The sequence below is a fragment of the Schistocerca serialis genome, chromosome 1, assembly GCF_023864345.2.
Source record: "Schistocerca serialis cubense isolate TAMUIC-IGC-003099 chromosome 1, iqSchSeri2.2, whole genome shotgun sequence".
Lineage (NCBI taxonomy): Eukaryota > Metazoa > Arthropoda > Insecta > Orthoptera > Acrididae > Schistocerca > Schistocerca serialis.
This window is the reverse complement of record NC_064638.1, coordinates 446683842-446705692: the sequence shown is the minus strand read 5'-3', so window position 1 is coordinate 446705692 and position 21851 is coordinate 446683842. Positions and strand designations below refer to the sequence as shown.

The window sequence follows — 21851 nt, the reverse complement described above, 5'->3', positions numbered from 1 at the left end:
GGTCTCAGCATCCCCTGAGGACCTGGATCTCTGAAAGGGTTCCTTGGGTCACTCCCTCTGCAGGTTTCTGCTAGTGGAAAAGATGACAGCCGCCAGTGGCTGAAGTGCCCAAAAGCAGCTGTTTGTAGGGCTTTACACTCATCCTTAGTCCAGGAGACTTAATTAGTGAAGTCCTTCCAGCCAGGGAAACCCAAGGAGCAGTGAGAGAAATCCAAAAAGAAGATCCCCCAACACAAAGGGAACTGCGGTGTCACCCATGCCACCACTACCTACAAGCTCTACGTCTGTGGATGAGGTTGAGATTCTGGGGTCCACAGAGGACCTAGATTTTGCTGGAGCCTCAGATATAGACGGCTCAGGCAATAAGTCAGTGGCAGCAGGTAACCCTGAGGTGTAAACTGCCTCATTGAGTGTTACATGCCTTCCCAGTCTCACGATGACATCATCCTCCAGTGAAATTGTGGCAGTTTTTTCCACTGCCTGGCTGAGCTACAGCAACTGTTAAGCTTTAGACTTGGTTCCTGCATTGCCCTCCAGGAAACTTGGTTCTCAGCAATGCGGACCTCTGCCCTCTGCATCTATAAGGAATATTAGAGGAACTGTAGTGACTATGATCGAGTGTCAGGTGGAGTTTGCATTTATGTCCTGAACTCAGTCTGTAGTGACACTGTGCTCCTTCAAACCCCTCTTGAAGCTGAGGCTGTCAGAATAAGGATGACACAGGAAATAACCGTCTGCTATGTATATCTTCCTCCAGTTGGTGAAGTACCCCTGACTGCATTATTAGCTGCACTGATTGATCAACTCCCTAAAGTTATCCTACTTGTGGGAGATTTTAACACCCATAACCCCTTGTGGTGGGCACCATGCTTACTGGCCAAGGCAGAGATGTCGAAACTTTACTGTCTCAATTTGACCTCTGCCTCTTAAATACTAGGGCCGCCACACATTTCAGTGTGGCTCGTGGTAGTTACTCGGCTATTGATTTATCAATTTGCAGCCCAGGACTTCTCCCATCTATCCACTGGAGAGCACGTAACGACCTGTGTGGTAGTGTCCACATCCACCATCTTCCTGTCACTGCCCCGGTGTTAGGCCCATGGATGCCTGCCCCGATGGGCTTTAAACAAGGTGGACTGGGAAACTTTCACCTCTGCTGTCACCATTGAATCCCCCCCCCCCCCCCCCCCCATACACGGGAACATTGATGTTATGGTTGAGCAGGTGACTACAACAATCCTTTCTGCGGCAAAAATGCGATCTCTCACTCCTTAGGATGCCCCTGGTGAAAGACAGTCCCTTGGTGGTCGCTGGAAGTCGCTGAAGCAATTGAGGTGTGTCCGCAAGCTCTACAGCGGCATAAGTGGCTAGCTTCCCTGGAGCACCTCATAGCCTTTAAACGGCTCCGTGCCCGCGTTTGAGCAGGAGTGTAGGGAGAGATGCGTCTCGATCCTTGGTTGCCATACGTCACCTTCCTAAGTCTGGGCAAAGAACAAACTTCTTTTCGGGTACCAGACCCCAACAGGTGTTCCTGGTGTTAACACAAATCTACCGAAGCAAACGCGATTGGTGAGCACTTTGCTCGAGCCTCTGCATCGCAGAATTACCCCCCAGCCTTTTGCACTCTCAAAAGGCGGCTGGAAGTGAAAGTCATCTCGTTCACGACATGCCACAGTGAATCCTATAATGCCCCATTTATAGAGTGGGAGCTCCTCAGTGCACTTGCACACTGCTGCCACACTGCTGCCACACTGCTCCTGGGCCAGTTCAGATCCACAATCAGGTGATAAAACATCTCTCATCTGACTATAAGCAACATCTCCTCATCATCTTCAACCTGATCTGGCAATGTGGTACCTTTCCATTGCCATGGTGGGAGAGCACCATCATTCCAGTGCTCAAAGCCAGGAAAAACCTGCTTGATGTGGATAGCTAACAGCCCATCAGCCTCACCAACGTTCTTTGTAAGCTGCTGGAACGTATGGTGTGTTGGCGGTTGGGTTGGGTCATGGAGTCACGTGGTCTACTGGCTCCATGTCATGGCGGCATCTGCCAGGGTCGTTCTACCACTGATAATCTTGTGACCCTCGAGTCCATCTGAACAGCCTTTTCCAGACGCAATACCTGGTTGCCACCTTTTTTGATTTCCTAAAAGGTTATGACATGACCTGATGACATCGTATGCTTGCCACATTGTACGAATGGGGTCTCTGGGACCCGCTCCCGATTTTTAGCCAAAATTCCTATTGCTCCGTACTTACCCTGACCCAAGTCAGTGCCTCCCATAGTTCCCCCCGTATCCAGGAGAATGGGGTCCTGCAGCGCTCTGTACTGAGTGTATCTCTATTTTTAGTGGTCATTAACAATCTAGCAGCAGCTGTTGGGCCGTCGGTCTCACCTTCTCTGTATGCAGATGACTTCTGCATTTCTTACTGCTCCTCCAGAACTGGTGTTGCAGAGCGGTGCCTACAGGGAGCCAGCCACAAAGTGCAGTCATGGGCTCTAGCCCATGGCTTCCAATGTCCAGCCGTGAAGTTGTGTGTCATGCACTTCTGTCGGCATTGTACTATTCATCCGGAATGCTAACTTATGACTATCCACTCATGGTAGGGGAGATATATCGATTCTTAGAACTGGTTTTTGATGCTGGATTGATGTGGCTTTTTCATCTTCATCAGCTGAAGTAGAAGTGCTGACAGCACCTCAATGCCCTCCGCTACCTGAGCAACACCAACTGGGGTGCAGATTGCTCTACGCTGCTACAGCTCTATAGAGCCTTGTTCAATCCTGCCTTGAGTATGGGAGTCTGGTTTATGGTTCGGCGGCACCCTCAGCATTGAGTTTACTCGATACAGTGCACTACTCTGGCTTTCTTCTGAAACAGGATCTTTTACGACGAGTCTGGTGACCAGTGTCCTGGTTGAGGGCGGAGTCCCTCCATTGAAGGTTACGTCTGCACAACTGCTCACCAGTTACGTTGCACGCATTCGTAGTTCTGAGCATCCGAATTACCTCTCCTTTTCCCACCCCTAGTGTTTCATCTCCCGCATTGGAGGCCCAGGTTGGGGCTTCCAATAGCAGTTCGTGTCTGATCCTCTTTCAGAACTGGAGTCCTTGCCTTTACCACCTATACTTGAGGTCCATTCACGTACACCTCCACGGTGTACACCTAGGCCGCGACTTTGCCTGGACCTTTCACATGGCCCTAAGGACTCAGTTAACCCCACTGCTCTCTGCTGTCACTTCTTCTCAATTCTTGACATGTACCGAGGCCATGAAGTGGTTTACACTGATGGCTCGATAGCTGTCGATCACGTCGGCTTTGCGTATGTCCGTGGAGGACATATTGAACAGCATTCCTTGCCAGATGGCTGCAGTGTTCTCACTGCCGAGCCAGTGGCTATATCTCATGCTCTTAAGCACATCCGTTCATGCCCTGGGGAGTCGTTTCTTCTACTGGTAGAGCACTTGCCCGTGAAAAGCAAAGGTTCCGAGGTTGAGTCTCGGTCTGGCACACAGTTTTAATATGCCAGGAAGTTTCAGTAGAAAGTCAGTCTCTCGTATGACAATTGCATTTGCATCGTGTAACGTAGCGATGCCTTAAAGATATGAAGATATGAAGTTACTACACAATTTAAACAGTTTCTCTGTTTTCCACAAATTTGTGTTGGTTGGCTTAAGGCCTTTTCAACAATTGAATTACTTTAACTGCTCTCTTCCGCAAGTGCCTTGTTTCTAATCTCAGTCCTGTATTGCAAATATTGATGAGACTGGTCTGTAGTAGGTGTGTTTGAGAATGAAAGGAGCTATTGCAATTGTGAGGTGTTTTAATAAGTAATCATTACATATAATTATTTCACAGATGAAGTTCATATGCTCTTTCCATACAAGAGTTCATCCATCACAATGCTTAGAAGTTTATGTTTATTGAATGTTTCAGCAGCAGGCAGTGATTGAGCATTTATGTTCACTTGAGGTTGATTTTAATGTAAGAAAAACATCATCATTGTTGTGTTATGCTTATGTAGTGTTGGTTCATTCAAAATAAGATATTATGTGATTAGATTTAAGCTGTTTTTATTGTTTTTCACTTCTAATAAAGGATATATCATCAGTTTAGTTCACCAACTTCAAGTTGCTTGTGCTGTGTAATATTATTAATGTAACCAAGAAGAAAAATGACCCAAGAATGCTTCCACATGGGACTACATAACGGAATCTGGGATATTGATTTTAATATTGGGATCTTACCTTCATTCTTGCAGTTCAGCACATTGTCTTGTAACATATAGATCAGAATTTAGGAAATCTGTTATTAGCCCTCTTATACCATATAGGTTCCTAATTTGCATATGAGAGCTTAATGATCACAATATTGAAAGCCCTGGACAAGGCCCAGTGACTTAGTTTTATTTATTTAGTCTATTCAATACTCTAAGGAAAAAGTTTCTGTTGTTTGTTACTGTGAATTGTTATTTTTGGAATTCATGCTGCGAGATATTCAGCGGCTTTTATTAACAGAAGAGAGATTCCATTTGGCCAAGATTCAATCTTTCAAGTAAATTGTCAAATGTTGAGTTCAATAAAATTGTCGCATATCTCTTTCGGCAGTGATTGTTGTTTTTTTTTTTTTCACACATTGATTGTATCTCATTGATTTTTCAGAAGTTCGAGAAAAGTCTTCTAACTACCAGAAGTGACTGTTAAATAATTGTTAATGTGATAGGGTCAGCAGCTGTGATAAATTTTTTGAAAGATTTCTTAAAGCCTTCAGCTGCCATTGTCTTTATTTCCTGCACAATTGTACAATTTCGGCCTTAGGCCATTCTCGAGTGTCCAAAGTGGATACATTAGTGACACTTGTCTTTTTGATGTGGGAACAAGTCGTATCTGTAGATACACTAGGCGCATTGTAATTTACTTTAGGGATCATTTTTTAGTAGCAGATTATGTCAGTATATCGTTACTCCTACGACATCATGTTATGCTAATAAAATAAATCCGAGGTGTTCATGCTATTTTAGGAGCACATCACTTTCGAGCAGTTGTTGCAAAGCTCTTATATATAACGTACTTAACACTAGGAAGATTATAATTATTTTACAGAAATTACATACCTTGCGTATGCTTTTGTTCTTAGTTTAATTCAATTATCATTCGACATTGGTGTAAATATGACTGTATGTAATTTCTTTAAAATAACTTGTAAATTTTGTTTTGTTACTGTAGGAGCCCGTCATTTCTGAATAGTTGGTACAAAGATTTTATATATCGCATCTGTCACAGTACTCTGATGAAACAGTACTTAGAACTATGAGAGACGAGTTAAAACTGCTTTATGGTTGCATAAGAGTGTAGTGATAATTTTACATTCTATGCTTCTGTAATGCTTTGCCATAGAATTGGTATAAAGTTGTCTAGGAATTTCCCCATTTCACAGGTCTTTTTGCTCATTTAAATCTCTGTCTGGCTGATCTTTTAGATGTATGTAAATTTCAATTTCTTCCATTACATTCATGATTTTTCCTTTCTGTTACTTATGTAATATTTAAAGAGATCCACCTATATTAGGTATTTTGTGGTCGTTGTCTTTTAAGTGTGCAGCAAATGTGGATGGGTTATTGTTGTTTGTTCTTTAAATCGTGTACTAACTATTCTTCCTGTTTGCCCAATATAAAATTTTGGGCATCCTTCACAGTTAATTTTGTAGATTCCTGATTGCGAAAACAGTTCTGATTTCCATGGTATGTATGCCAACAATAATTGTAGATTGTTAGTGGTTCTGTAACTGGTGTATAATTTTGTATCCTTGAAACAGTGAGTAATTTTGTCATAAATAATACCTAGATATGGCCATACAAGAACTCTATTTTTCCGTGGCTAATTTTTGTCTCTAGTTAGTTATTTCATCTATGAGACTGGCATGTGTTTGATTGGTTTTCGTTTTGAATGATGTGTGTACTAACTTTTTAGGATAACCATTGCTTATAGCTATATTTTGGAGAAGATGTTCAGTTTTTAGTTCGTTTTCTATAAGAGCTTTGCAACAACTGCTCAAAAGTAATATGCCTGTAAAATAGTGCGAACACCTCGGATTTACACTACTGGCATTAAAATTGCTACACCACGAAAATGACGTGCTACAGATGTGAAATTTAACCGACAGGAAGAAGATGCTGTGATATGCAAATGATTAGCTTTTCAGAGCATTCACCCAAGGTTGGTGCCAGTGGTGACACCTACAGTGTGCGGACATGAGGAAAGTTTCCAATCGATTTCTCATACACAAACAGCAGTTGACCGGTGTTGTCTGGTGAAAAGTTGTTGTGATGCCTCGTGTAGGGAGGAGAAATGCGTACCGTCACGTTTTCGACTTTGATAAAGGTCGGATTGTAGGCTATCGCGATTGCGGTTTATCATATCGCGACATTGCTGCTCGCATTGGTAGAGATCCAAAGACTGTTAGCAGAATATGGAATCGATGGGTTCAGGAGGGTAATACGGAACACCGTGCTGGATCCCAATGGCCTCGTATCGCTAGCAGTCGAGATGACGGGCATCTTATCGGTGTGGCTGTAATGGATCGTGCAGCTCGTCTCGATCTCAGAGTCAGCAGATAGGGGCGTTTGCAAGACAACAACCATCTGCACAGACAGTTCGACTACGTTTGCAGCAGCATGTACTATCAGCTTGGAGACCATGGCTGCGGTTACCCTTGACGCTGCATCACAGACAGGAGCGCCTGCGATGATGTACTCAACGACGAACCTGGGTGCACGAATGGCAAGACACCATTTTTTCGGATGAATCCAGGTTCTGTTTACAGCATCATGATGGTCGCATCCGTGTTTGGTGACATCGCGGTGAACGCACATTGGAAGCGTGTATTCATCATTGGCATACTGGCGTATCACCCGACATGATGTTTTCGGGTGCCATTGGTTACACGTCTTGATCACCTCTTGTTCGCATTGACAGCACTTTGAACATTGGACGTTACGTTTCAGATATGTTACGACCGTGGCTCTACCCTTCATTCGATCCCTGCGAAAACCTACATTTCAGCAGGATAATGCACGACCGCCTGTTGCAGGTCCTGTACGGGCTTTTCTGGATACAGAAAATGTTCCACTGCAGCTCTGGCCAGCACATTCTCCAGATCTCTCACCAATTGAAAATATCTGGTCAATGATGGCCAAGCAACTGGCTCGTCACAATACGCCAGTCACTACTCTTGATGAACTGTGATATCGTGTTGAAGTTGCATGGGCAGCTGTACCTGTACATACCATCCAAGCTCTGACTCAATGCCCAGGCGTATCAAGGCCATTATTACGGCCAGAGGTGGTTGTTCTGGGTACTGATTTCTCAGGATCTATGCACCCAAATTGCGTGAAAATGTAATCACATGTCAGTTCTAGTATAATGTATTTGTCCAATGAATATTTGTTTATCATCTGCATTTCTTCTTGGTGTAGCAATTTTAATGGCCAGTAGTGTATTTTATGAGCATAACATAATGTCATAGGAGCAACAACATATATGACATAATCTTGTATTAAAAAATCATCAATTAAGTAAGTTATAAGGCACTTAGTGTATCTACAGATATTAGTTGTTTCTACATCAAAAACACAAATGTCAGTAATGTATCCAATGTATGATAATTCCGTTTTTGATACTTGAAAATGGCCTAGGGCAAAAATTGTACAATTGTGCAGGAAATAAAGAGAATGGCAGCTGAAGGCTTCAAGAAATCTTTCAAAAAATGATTATTAAATGTTTTATTAATTCATGTCTGCATTAATTAAGTAACCTAAATAATGTGTGTTCCCAGCTGCTTGATGCTTCTATTTTGAGCTATGAGTTAGTTTCCAAGACCTCACATACTGTTGCATTCCTCAGGAAAAATGAATTACTGATTTTAATTGAGTTTATTGCCCTGTGTTGAATTAACCATTTCTTCCCTGTATGCTGCACAAAATTTTTCAAGGAAAGCTTCATGTACTGACTTTACTTGATCGCCAACATTTCTGTTCTCTCAGCTCCTCTCTCTCTCTCTCTCTCTCTCTCTCTCTCTCTCATTTTACCAACCTCAATGGATTTGCTTATCTGATCAGGATAAGCAGGGCTTATCTCACCATGCCATGGTTTTCCAGTCATCTAGTGTCTAACCAGTATGTACACGAACCCAGGAGGGATGCTGCAGGTGGTGATGTGCTGTTAGTAAAGGCATTCGTATCACCCATTAATGCCAGATTTCCCCACCGTGTCCTAATGGGTATGTTTGTCTTATGTCCCAGACTGATTTGTGCAGTTATTTCACACGGTGTTACTTGTCTGTTAGCCTGACAACTCTAAGCAAACATGGCTACTTGTCATGGTTGAATGATGGCTGTTGACCACTGCATTGTCTGTGGTGAGAGTTAATGCTTGAAATTTGGTATTCTCAGTGCACCTTGGACACTGTGGATCTCAGAACATGAAATTCCCTATCGTTTTCCATGATGGCATGTCCCATCTGTCTAACTCCAGTTACCATTGTGTGTTCAAAGCCTGTTAATTCCTGTTGTGCAGCCGTATTCCTGTTGGAAATGTATTCACATGAATCACCTGAGGGCAAATGACAGCTTTGGCAATGCACCACTCTTTTATAATGTGCGCGCGCAATACTACCGACACCTGTACATGTGCATATCACTATGCCATGGCTTTTGCACCTCAGTGTAAGTGTTGTGTAGTCTCTCCCAGAAATAGATCTAATTGTTCTATTTTGTCAGCAATGTGCGGGATGTTTTGAAACATTATCTTAAATCTTTTGTCTTCTGTGGTGCAGTCAGCAAGTGTTCAGCCTTCATGTGTGTACTGTGAACAGTGTCTTACACTAAAAACGTGACTTCAAGTTCACTGGTAAACAAACTTTATTTGCAGAGAAATTATCAAGTAGCATCATAACATTGCCTTCAACATCTGTATGAGAAAGACATTGGAGCCAGTAAACTGCCACTTTGTCTGAATTTTAGACTCCAGGAAATACCTTGTCACTTTCAGTATAGTTTCAGCAGATACCATTCCACCGTTGACATCCTCACTCTTATGGAGGTGTCTATAGTAGGCTTGCTTACACAACCATCACTAGCTGCTCTCTCTCTCTCTCTCTCTCTCTCTCTCTCTCTCTCTGTGTGTGTGTGTGTGTGTGTGTGTGTGTGTGTGTGTGTGTGTAGATCTGTGATACTACTTGGAGAGACATCCTTGAATATCTACACGCGTGAGGTTTCTGGGGATGTCTTCATGTTTTTATATGGGTCTCCCACTGTTCACATAATTATGTATCAAATTAGTGGAGTTTCAGATAACTTTGCACAAGAAAACAGCATCTCTCACCACAGTGTTTTAAGTGTAGCTTTGCTTTTAATAATCACAGGTAGTATTACATCTACAGTAAGGAGCCCTATCAAATGCTTCAGTTTTGTATCCATCTTGGAACAAGTATGTGCGAGCTGCAGATGATTATCAATAGGCTGAAGGAATGGGTATTGAAACTGATTTTATGTGTACTGTATATTGTACAAAACTTAAATTGGGGGACATCCTTTTAGATTTTAAAGAGTTAGTGATTTATTGGGGTTTATTTTAATCAGAAGCTTATGTGGCTGCTGCATACAAGGGACTTGAATACCCAATCCCTTACAATCTGTAACATTTTTAAATGTGTTGCACACTGGGTACAGAAAACAGACCAAAATGGTCTACTCCAGTTTTTTAGAGCTTTTGTGTGGTCTGTGCTTGTATATGGACACACAGTGTGTGTGTGTGTGTGTGTGTGTGTGTGTGTGTGTGTGTTACTAGACAATCATACCTCAAGTATGCGATACATTTCACCATGAAGACATTAACTTGGCCACAGGAGCATTTAGAACAAGCCTCATTCACAATCTATGGTGACCCTGGTGAGCCACTACTTCCCAACAGGTGACAGCTACCCATGGTGCAACAAGCTGTAAAATTATGGGAAAAAGGATTTGGAAATGATCAGGGAAGTTCTATTTAAAAGGTTAAATGATTTTTTAAGATTATTCTGGAATATATTGTCGAGTAAAGGCGGTGTTTTGGCTATCCGAACAGGCACCATTGCTAATGAAGACAAAAGTGAACAATAAGATTGTGTTATGGATACATAAGTATAATAATTACAAATGTTCCCATGTCCATTCTTCAAATGATTTATTACACGTCTTCAACGCTGCTGTGACACATTGGTGTTTCCTTCCATTATCATCCAAACATTTATTGTGATGTACTTTCATGGAACAATAAATAAATATTAATACAGCATTTAAAACTGTCTCAAATATTTCCACAAACAATAATACTTGGTATGCACACATTTTTTACATAAGTCGTCATGTGTGTCCTGTGTCTTTCAAATCAGACAGCTACTAATTAATTAGTGTACACTGGGTTGCTTATTAATAAACATCTCTTACCTTGCTATCTTTCATCATTGCAACAGATTTTATTGCCATCTAGTGGCCACAGAGCATGTCTTTTAATCAACTTAAAAATTACTGCCACAAAGCATATACAAGTATTGCGTACAGTATACAATACCGTTGCTCGTGCTCCCGTGGAGTGGCTTTTCAGTAGTTTTCTGCAAGCCATGAGACCATTTGTTATTTGACGAGACCCCCCCCCCCCCGCCCTCTACCTCCCTATCCCTCCCTCCCCCCTCCCCTCTCCCCCTCCCCCCTCCCCTCTCCCCCTCCCCCTCCCCTCCCTCCCCCTCCCCCTCCCCCTCCCTCTCCCTCTCCCTCTCCCCCTCCCTCTCCCCCTCCCTCTCCCCCTCCCTCTCCCCCTCCCTCTCCCCCTCCCTCTCCCCCCTCCCTCTCCCCCCTCCCTCTCCCCCCTCCCTCCCCCCTCCCTCCCCCCTCCCCCTCTTTCTCTCCTCCCCCCCCCCCCTCTCTCTCTCTCTCTCTCTCTCTCTCTCTCTCTCTCTCTCTCTCTCTCTCTCTCTCTGTCTGTCTGTCTCTCTCTAGAAATGGATAGGGCAAACACATTACCACCTTGCCTTCTTCAAAATCTCAGAGTAATTTTTAATTTGGATAATTTTAGGAAAGAAAGCACTCCAAATGTGATTTTTAGATAAATCTCAAATAATCTTTTAGGTGAGCACCACAATTTTAAGATTGTATACAGGTTGGTCAAAACAGGGAGAATTCCTTGGCTGCTCAATAGTTTTCCTTGATCGTGGCTTCAGGGCCTGCCTGCCTGCCAGGTATGTGTACAGTGTATCATGCCAAGTTCTATGCGATGCGGAAGGCCCTGGAACAGACAAAATGAAATTGAGTGGAGTGAAGGGACTGGAACAGATGAAATGAAACTGAAGGAACTCATCTCTCTCATGTCCTGCAGATCATCTAGTGCTCCATAGGCCACTGAACAAAAGTACCCAGCAGAAAAAGTTTTGCAGAACATACTAGATACTCTTATTTTGCAGCCTTAACATGCAAATGTTGTGATATTCTGCTGAATACATGGGAATGTGGAAATAAAGGGACATGAGCAAGCTGACAGAGCAGCCGTGGAGGCCTTTAGAAATGACATTGTTGAACAATATGCCGTATTCCTACATGCCGTGAATGTGCTGTTCAGCCAGAAAATGGTGTATCAGTAGGAGGAAATAGTTACTAGAGGTGAGGGACGACAAGCTGCAGGCTCTTAAGTCCACTGAACATCTGTGGTGTTCTTCCTTTCTGTCACACAAGTGGGACAGAGTCCTCTTGACTCCTTATAGGACATAGCTTGCTTATGCATGACTTTTTACTTTGGCTGGAGGACCTACTTATTTATGATGTCTGTGGCATACCCATCATGGTACATCATATTTTGTTGGAGTGTGCTCTATGTTCCGACAAGAGATGAGCAGTAGACTTATGTGGGGATATGTTCTCAATATTAGCAGATGATGGGATGTATGTCGGCTGCATTTTAAAATTTTATGAATTGTCCAGGGTTCACCCTAAACTCTTAGATTGGAGGTTTTATTGTGTTGCAGAGTGAGTGGCTCATCCCATATTAATCTGGTGCTCAGCCAATCACAGTTTCTGCTGCACTGCTTTACATCTTTCTATGGTAATTGTTTTAATTTATATTGATACTTCTGGAGCTTTCTTTTAACCACACTACTCTTCTAAAGATTTTTGTAAGGCTATCACAATCCCAGGTGGATGCGCATCCAAAAAAAATATATTGTCATCAGGTTTTAGATTATATTGTACTGATGTGGAATTATAGCAGCAATGTAAAAATATTGCTTCAATATACTTCATTTTAGAAAATTTGTACAACAGAAATAACGTATTTCTATTTGCCACATCATTTGTACCCATTGCACACATGGCAAAAATTACTGCCTTTTAAATCTATATCTTCAGTGTTTTTTGCTCTTGCTCTTGTCTTCACCAAACTTCTTACTTGGGCCTTATTTATGTTATGTAGAGCACTAGCTACCTCTATTTCCTGACTAAAAGTAAGCAAAAGCATGTTGCACTTATTGGTGTGGCTTTTCTAGTGTAATTATCTTTTCTGTCATGTTCTTTAGAGGGTGAGTTATCGTTATTAATCATTGCTTCCTACAAATTCACTACATTTTGCAGCTGAAAGTTGATTACTGTTGTATTTTTCTTTAGTGGTCTGGTTTGTTTTTCTATCCACATGCTATTCACTTGAGCGTTTCATTTTGACGCAATCATTATTACTTGCTGACGGTATACTGTGCCTATTTTTGTACATTAACTTACTTTCATTTCCTAAGTTTTACACCTGTAGTACTTCCTTTCCTCTACTTGTAATTCTGGTGCTTCCCATTTTGCAATTTGCCTGTTTTGTTATTTGGGACATGTCTTATTTCTGCCACTTAGAATTTTCACACATTTGATGCTTAAAATCGTGTATTGGAACATCCACTTTGAATGCATTAATTTCACTGTTTCGGTTCCCATAGATTCCTCTTTTCACAGCAAAACTTGTCACTTGTATTCTACATCTACATCTTAAGGTAAACATGCGAAAAAAGAATTGCAGTTGAAGTAATATAGTGGGAAAAACATTGAAAGAAAATGATACAGAAAGAAATAAAATTGTGAAAATGAATGTACAACTGTACAGCTCCAACACATTTTTAAACAGAGAATGAAGTAGACTTTACAGTTGTATTGTAATAATATTGGTTTTGTAGATGTAAAATGAAAGGCAAGTAAACTAATGAAAGCCATATAAACTACCTGAGTGGTATTATTATTATTGTTGTTGTTGTTAATTGGCCTTTAGACTGATACTTGGTTTTCGAAGTGGCATGCTCTGTTATGTATTTATTTTTTGGTTTCCAAAGAGCGATTCTGTCTATGTATTTACTCTTTGGATTATGAAGCATCATACCCTGTTATGCATTTAGTCTCTGGAAAATGTGTATGTAATTGACAATCACTAATATTTGTTTAAAACTATTATAAAAGTTGATTCAGAATAGGTTATGTGCTGTTCAAAGCTGTCACAAGGACTTTCAGGAGAACAAGGAAATAGATTATCCATCATGGAATCATTTACTCCCAGTGAAGGAATTGATGAGTACATTGTTATTTTAATTAGTTACATAATATAAAAAACCTATGAATTATTTGAAGTTTTGTTATCACAGCAACAGACGACATTCCAAAGCCAGACTGGAAGTACTAAAGTGGAGAAACAAGCAGTGCCTCCCCTTATTGAGTTTCCAGCAGACAAGATTTGGGATGTATATGTTACTAGTGCAGTATCTACAGATGAAGTGTGGGTTCGCCTCATTGGTGAGATGTTTAGTGTAAGTATTGAAATGAGAAACTAACTTTTTTGTGTTGTTGTTTTTTGAGTGATTTCTCACATTGGTATAAAGCTTTTAATTTTTGTATTTATCTATGTATGTTTTTAATGACTGCAGGATCGCTTTGAAAAAATGGCGAGTGAAATGGAAGAGTTCTACAGCCAAAAGAAGATGACTGCTCTGAATCTGAGAGATGGTTCATTTTATGCCATTGAATCTGATGACTGCTGGCACCGTGTAGAACTTCTGGAAGTAAATGGAGATGAGGCATCTGTGTATTACATTGATCATGGTGATGAAGACACAGTACCATGTGATAAGCTTTGCGTGTTGGATCCTCAATTCGCAGCTCTACCCCAACAGGTAAAAGTGACTGAAATTTTTGTGTAGTGTTGGAAGGAATGAGATTTACCAATATTTTTGTACAATATTTAGCATGGATGTTGCTGTAGAGTGAAGTAATTCAACTGCTAGTACAAAGTTACGTGTGCAGCAAGGAAGCACATGATATGCAACAAAATTGTCTTCTTAGAAAGTTACAGTATTAGAGAAGGAAAGTCACAATAGGCATAACAAAAATATTCCCACAATTATATCTTTCAGCCATGAAGGCCTTTGTCAACACCACACACACACACACACACACACACACACACACACACACACACACACACTCACTCTCTCTCTCTCTCTCTCTCTCTCTCTCTCTCTCTCTCATGCAAACCCAACTCACACACAAACTCAACTAGCACTAGCACTAGCGTTAGCACTGAAACCAGTTGCCTGAGACTGCAGAAGTGTGTGCGAGTTGCGTTTGCGTGCGCGTGTGTGTGTGTATTTTTGCATCTACTGTTGACAAAACCTTAATGCTGAAAGCTATAATTGAGTGAATCTTTTTGTTGTGTCTATCACGACTCAGCATCTCTGCTATATAGTGAGTAGCAACTTTCTTTCTCTAACATTGTAACATTCCATCCTGGATTTTCCATTTTTTGCTTCTTAGAAAGTTGTTAGGTATGTTTATTAAGATTGTATAAACAGTCAGAAAGAGTTTACTTGTGAATTTTCCAGTACATTGCATTTTTGTTTCAATTATTTTGTTGTGTTACTGAGTATATCTTCAGATGCTTTTTGCACAGACATAATAATTGTTGTTGTTGCTGTGGTCTTCAGTCCTGAGACTGGTTTGATGCAGCTCTCCATGCTAATCTATCCTGTGCAAGCTCCTTCATCTCCCAGTACCTACTGCAACCTACATCCTTCTGAATCTGCGTAGTGTATTCATCTCTTGGTCTCCCTCTATGATTTTTTCCCTCCACGCTGCCCTCCAATGCTAAATTTGTGATCAGTTGATGCCTCAGGACATGTCCTACCAGCCGATCCCTTCTTCTAGTCAAGTTGTGCCACAAACTCCTCTTCTCCCCAATTCTATTCAATACCTCCTCATTAGTTATGTGATCTACCTACCTAATCTTCAACATTCTTCTGTAGCACCACATTTCGAAAGCTTCTATTCTCTTCTTGTCCAAACTATTTATTGTCCATGTTTCACATTCCATACATGGCTACACTCCATACAAATACTTTCAGAAACGACTTCCTGACACTTAAATCTATACTCGATGTTAACAAATTTCTCTTCTTCAGAAACGCTTTCCTTGCCATTGCCAGTCTACATTTTATATCCTCTCTACTTCGACCATCATCAGTTATTTTGCTCCCCAAACAGCAAAACTCCTTTACTACTTTAAGTGCCTCATTTCCTAACCTAATTCCCTCAGCATCACCCGACTTAATTCGACTACATTCCATTATCCTCGTTTTGCTTTTGTTGATGTTCAACTTATATCCTCCTTTTAAGACACTGTCCATTCCGTTCAACTGCTCTTCCAAGTCCTTTGCTGTCTCTGACAGAATTACAATGTCATCAGCAAACCTCAAAGTTTTTATTTCTTCTCCATGGATTTTAATACCTCCTCCAAATTTTTCTTTTGTTTCCTTTACTGCTTGCTCAATATACAGATTGAATAACATCGGGGAGAGGCTACAACCCTGTCTCACTCCCGTCCCAACCACTGCTTCCCTTTCATACCCCTCGACTCTTATAACTACCATCTGCTTTCTGTACAAATTGTAAATAGCCTTTCGCTCCCTGTATTTTACCCCTGCCACCTTCAGAATTTGAAAGAGAGTATTCCAATCAACATTGTCAAAAGCTTTCTCTAAGTCTACAAATGCTAGAAACGTAGGTTTGCCTTTCCTTAATCTTTCTTCTAAGATAAGTCGTAAGGTTAGTATTGCCTCACGTGTTCCAACATTTCTACGGAAGCTACGGTCCATTCGTCTGTAAATAATTCGTGTTAGTATTTTGCAGCTGTGACTTATTAAACTGATAGTTCGGTAATTTTCACATCTGTCAACACCTGCTTTCTTTGGGATTGGAATTATTATATTCTTTTTGAAATCCGAGGGTATTTCCCCTGTCTCGTACATCTTGCTCACCAGATGGAAGAGTTTTGTCAGGACTGGCTCTCCCAAGGCCGTCAGTAGTTCTAATGGGATGTTGTCTACTCCCGGGGCCTTGTTTCGATTCAGGTCTTCCAGTGCTCTGTCAAACTCTTCATGCAGTGTCGTATCTCCCATTTCATCTTCATCTACATCCTCTTCCATTTCCATAATATTGTCCTAAAGTACATCGCCCTTGTGTAGACCCTCTATATACTCCTTCCACCTTTCTGCTTTCCCCTCTTTGCTTAGAACTGGGTTTCCATCTGAGCTCTTGATATTCATACAGGTGGCTCTCTTTTCTCCAAAGGTCTCTTTAATTTTCCTGTAGGCTGTATCTATCTTACCCCTAGTGAGATAAGCCTCCACATCCTTACATTTGTCCTCTAGCCATGCCTGCTTAGCCATTTTGCGCTTTCTGTCGATCTCATTTTTGAGACGTTTGTATTCCTTTTTGCCTGCTTCATTTACTGCATTTTTATATTTTCTCCTTTCATCAATTAAATTCAATACTTCTTCTGTTACCCAAGGATTTCTACTAGCCCTCGTCTTTTTATCTACTTGTTCCTCTGCTGCCTTCACTACTTCATCCCTCAGAGCTACCCATTCGTCTTCTACTGTATTTCTCTCCCCCATTCCTGTCAATTGTTCCCTTATGCTCTCCCTGAAACTCTGTACAATCTCTGGTTTAGTCAGTTTATCCAAGTCCCATCTCCTTAAATTCCCACCTTTTTGCAATTTCTTCAGTTTTAGTCTACAGTGACATAATAATAATGAAGATATTGAAATGCAGCAGTGTGTCATAAATGATGCTGTGACGTCACACTCTTCAATTTTCAGTGGTTCCATGAATTTCTGTATTTTTTTCATAGCAGACGAGCTGGTTTTGTGGCCCTGAATGTCAGCACCATTGTGTGTATAACCATGAGTGGAAGTAGTAACAGTGAACACTCTAATACTCTCACAGATGGAGGGCTGTCACATGCTACGCATCTGTACACACCACTGAACAAGTGCCCATTTTGAGCAAGAACAGAAACAGGTCGTAGATTGTGTCTTACATTTGCTTCCCTCTACACTTAGCTGGCAGTATCCTTAAAACTACCTCAGTCAGTGGTGTTGCCATTTTCACCAGCTGTGTCTGTTAATTTGTCTGATACTTCAGTCATTGGTTATGATGCTCTTTGTTTGAATCTATGGTGATTTGATTTTCTCATATTTTCTGTTTCCTTGTCTGTCAAAAGTATCTTTGTTCAGTAATCATCACACACTTTTTCGGAATGATACACGATTTTTCTCGTTTTATTATGTCACAACAGTAAAACCTAATGTCACAGCTTCAAAAGCAAACTAATGGTGTGGTATAGAGGTTAGCTTTTTTGGTTAGAGGTCCTGTGTTTGATTTGCAGTCATCAAAGTATGTTTTTGTGGAAGGCATGTGAAATACCCATAAGATCAATGCTAAAAATTCTTCCTAATAAGGGTTACCTCATTACTAAATTCTTAATCGGCATTTTGATTGACTTCATTCAGTTTTCTTCCTATTGATGCTTGATGTGAAAGAACAAGTTATAAGTGGCACAAAAGACAGGCAGTTCAAACTGTGGCTAGTGGTGGAGTTAAGAAAATATTTTAGGCCATTCTGGAGAGAGGAGTGTGAAAGAGGAAATGCTGACATAATCCACAATTGGCATTGGCAACACAGCTTGCAGTGTTTCGCTTCATTGTGCAGCTGTGATAAAACTACAGCTAGGTTGCAATGGGAAAACAGGACAGTCAACGCGAAGTGTTCTGGACCGAGCAAATACCTTTTCTTGTGCCGCTTACAACTACGACTCATCTTTATGCGTGGGTTTCTGATGTACAGTATTCAGTAACTTTATTGATTATCAACCTTTTAAATTCAAACACTGAGTCCTGAAGAACAGCATCGGTTATTTCCAGCTAGTGAGCTCTTACTGGCTGGCGACTTTTTACGTCGCCAACAGCCAACGCAGTCACCACACCACACTACTAATGCGCATAAGTAGTTTACAGACCTTACCCTATGAAATATTCAAAATTCCTAAAGTTTACAGACCTTACCCTATGAAATATTCAAAATTCCTAAAGTACTGGATTGTAAAGTATAAACAGGCACAGAAGCTATAAATCAAAGTCAGTACGAGAATTTCATTCTCCTCCTCCTAGGCAGCAATTTTACCAGCACTCATAATGTCAACTGACACAACCGAATCTCAAAGCCATAAACAAAAAGGAAATAAATTTTGAAATTTTACATCATGTTTGTAGACCTATTAGGGGGAAAAAATTGAGTTTGCTACTTGTAATACTGTAGTTTACGTAATTGAAAAGACTCACTTTTGCTAATGATATACGAGGTAATTGAGCCATTTCCCAACACATTACTGCCTCAAATTATATCTTAAAACACTTAGTTTTGATGGTTCTTTCATTTTATGTTTGCCTCAAAAATAGAAAAAATTTATAGCCTACATTGTGAAATAAAACAAAAACTGCGAAACTCTGTGAAAAGTTCTGGATTACGACGACTTGGATATTAGTTTACCACCTGCACTCAGTAGCTGTATAGGATGATGACGTCACACTATTGCACTGGATTCTAGCATACAGAGTGATTGACAGCAAGTTTACTTGGTGGCTTGTTCTAAAGAATGGCTGATGTGATCGGTGTATAGCAGATGTATTGACCATGGCTTTAATTTATATTGTTAACATTATACCCACTTCACTACTGCGCATTAATTTTATTTACAGTAGTTCTGCTCATGCTTCTACTAACAGCAGCCAAGGTAGGCTACTCCATTTGCTATATGCGGCACCACAATTAACAGGACGTGTTCAGTGAACAGTTGTTCATCTTTGTTGCAGTCCTCAAAGGTGTTCAATGCGATGTCATGGCAGAGAGATTGTTACAAATGTAACAGATTGCTCTCACAGAAAAACACTGAAATCACATAAGGCTTAACTTTGTCATATTCATTGGTATAAATAAGTACCACTTGCGAAGGTAATCTTGCGTGTATATACGTGCTTTCACAAAACCTGCTGTGTTTAGATTACAGCAAGACATGAGTTGGAAAACATGCACCCACACATTAAATTCTGATGCCTTTCACCATACTTCACGGTTTTTGGTTTAATTCACCATATTCATCAGTGTTTGCTTTTTTCTCGGCGAGCACAAAGGAAAGGTCTCTCAAAAATGTGTGTTTTGTTGTATAATTTGTGGTCATAACATGTCAGAAAATAGTTTGATTACCTTGTACCCAGATACAAATTTCAATTTTTGTAATGAGTTTGTGCTTCCTGTTATACGTCTGTGACTTGAACTAATGAAATTCATTACCAGACATTATGGTATAACATTTAATTTCCTTCACTTTACAGATTTTATAAAATGTGTTGAAGAGGATTATGAGTTTTAATCATATATGCCAATTACAAATGTTTTTCTTTGATTGTACATTTTCCTCAATTTTGCATTTTTTAAGAGTGGGGGCTTGAAAATGTAAAATAGGGGTTTCACTGTATGTGTAATTTCCTGTGGCTGGCGTACAAAGCTTATAGATTTTTTGAGTTAGTGGTTGCATAATTAAACATTTTGTTTTGACATACATGAAATTCCTATGAGGCAGAAATTAAATGTTCTGAAATGATTACTGAAATTTCATTACTATATTTGTACATCACTAGCAATGATATTCCACAGTTGTGGCATTTGGCAATGTTAACTAGCTTGAGTTGTCACTGTTAAAATAGAAGCAAAGGAAACTAAATGAAACATGAGTAGAAATGTCAATTTGAAAGCCACATGAATACATTCTTAGCTCCACAGACACCTATGATCTTATGCAACACTAAAGAATGTTAACCAGTATTTTCTTTCATTAAAACACTGATCTTACAGGCTGGAAAAAAGTGGCAGTGGAATAATACGGGAATTCAATAACAAATTGGAGGTGAAATGGTTAAACCATACATGAGGATAATTAAGAGCAATATTCTGTAAGTTATTGTTCAGATGTTTCATCAGTCATCCTGAGTGTTAAGGAAACATTTATAGGAGAATGGTGCTGAAAATAATGTTTCATCCATGAGCTGCTTATATATACTGCACAGAAAAAATTAAAGGGTCACTTACGAGGGGAGGGTCGAAAAGTTTGTAGCCTAACAAATAAAGAATGACAGAAATTTCATAATACCAGTTTATTTTTCAATATAGTAATACCCGTGTACACTAAAACATGGGCACGCTCAGATAACTTCTGCAAACCATTCAAATAAAAGGTCTTCGAATTCAGGTCCAACCAAGCATTCATGCACTGAATCATCATTCTCAAATTGCTGTACTTTGAGGTCTTTTTTCTTAAGTTTGGGAAAAGAAACAAGTCTGATCGAGCCAAATTGGGAGAACGTGGTGAATGACGTAACAATTCGAACCCGCAGTCATGCAGAGTTTCCAGTGTTGCGAGGGCTTTGTACGCTGGTGCGTTGTCCTGGAACTCCACATGCCAATTTTCTGCACCTATTTTTCTCTCTCTCGTCTCTCAAACGGTCTGGGAGGGTGGAATAATACGATGGATTGAGAGTTATGCCCTTTTGCATGTAATCCACCATAATTAGCCTGTCTGTGTTCCAGAAGACTGATTCCATCACCTTACCAGCTGATTTTTGCACTCAGAATTTTTTTGGAGTAAGGGATGAAGGATGTTTCCAGTGTTGTGACTGTTGTTTTCTCTCAGCATGAAAATGGTGAACCCATCTTTCGTCCATTGTCACATACCTTGCAAGAAAGTTGTCTTTATCTGCTTCAAATTGGCAGCCAACATCTTCACAACACTTGGAGTCTCTGATTTGCATTAAAGTCTTTTGGGACCTGCCAAGATGAAACTTTCCACATTTCCAAAATATCCACAACAATGTCATGAGCATGCCCCTGGGAGATTCCAAATGTGGTTTCAATGTGCTGCAACATTGTTCGATGATAATGCAAAATTGTATCATGAATTGCAGTCATCATTCCTCAGTGGCAATGGTGACAGGCCTTCCACTCGTTGGCACATCTTCCACACTCTTTCTTCTATTTTAAAGTTGAACACTCAGTTTTTCACTGTTCTTCAGTGTATTCCACATGTCCTCCCCAATTTCCTTGGGCGCCATTCCCTTCAAGTGTAAATATTCAATCACATCATGACTCTTGATACTCCCAATATTAACAACCATTTTGCTTACACTATAGTATACAGCGCGACCTAATGGCAAAACTAACGAAGCTGGGGCCATGAAATTTGACTTGCATACCCACAAAGGGTTACCATAAAAGTAGGTTGTGATGTTTGTGCGAACCATTAGAGTAACTATCTCAGGCAAGAAATTTTGACAGCCTGTCGTATTTGAAGCCTTGTAATTCTACGAGCCCACATGCAGGTGCCAGAGCAACAGCATAATGCCATTAACTCAAGGG

The 21851-nt window shown here is 40.6% G+C and overlaps 1 protein-coding gene across 2 annotated transcripts in view; it reads left to right on the top strand.

Moving 5' to 3' along the window:
* The window catches only part of LOC126472802 (tudor domain-containing protein 7-like), a 182102-nt gene that overhangs the window by 72448 nt on the left and 87803 nt on the right, over window positions 1-21851 (top strand). For both annotated transcript variants that reach the window (XM_050099961.1, XM_050099960.1), the window contains exons 10-11: window positions 13697-13858; window positions 13976-14221. In XM_050099961.1, the coding sequence (XP_049955918.1) occupies window positions 13697-13858; window positions 13976-14221 (408 nt within the window). The remainder of the gene's footprint in view (window positions 1-13696; window positions 13859-13975; window positions 14222-21851) is intronic.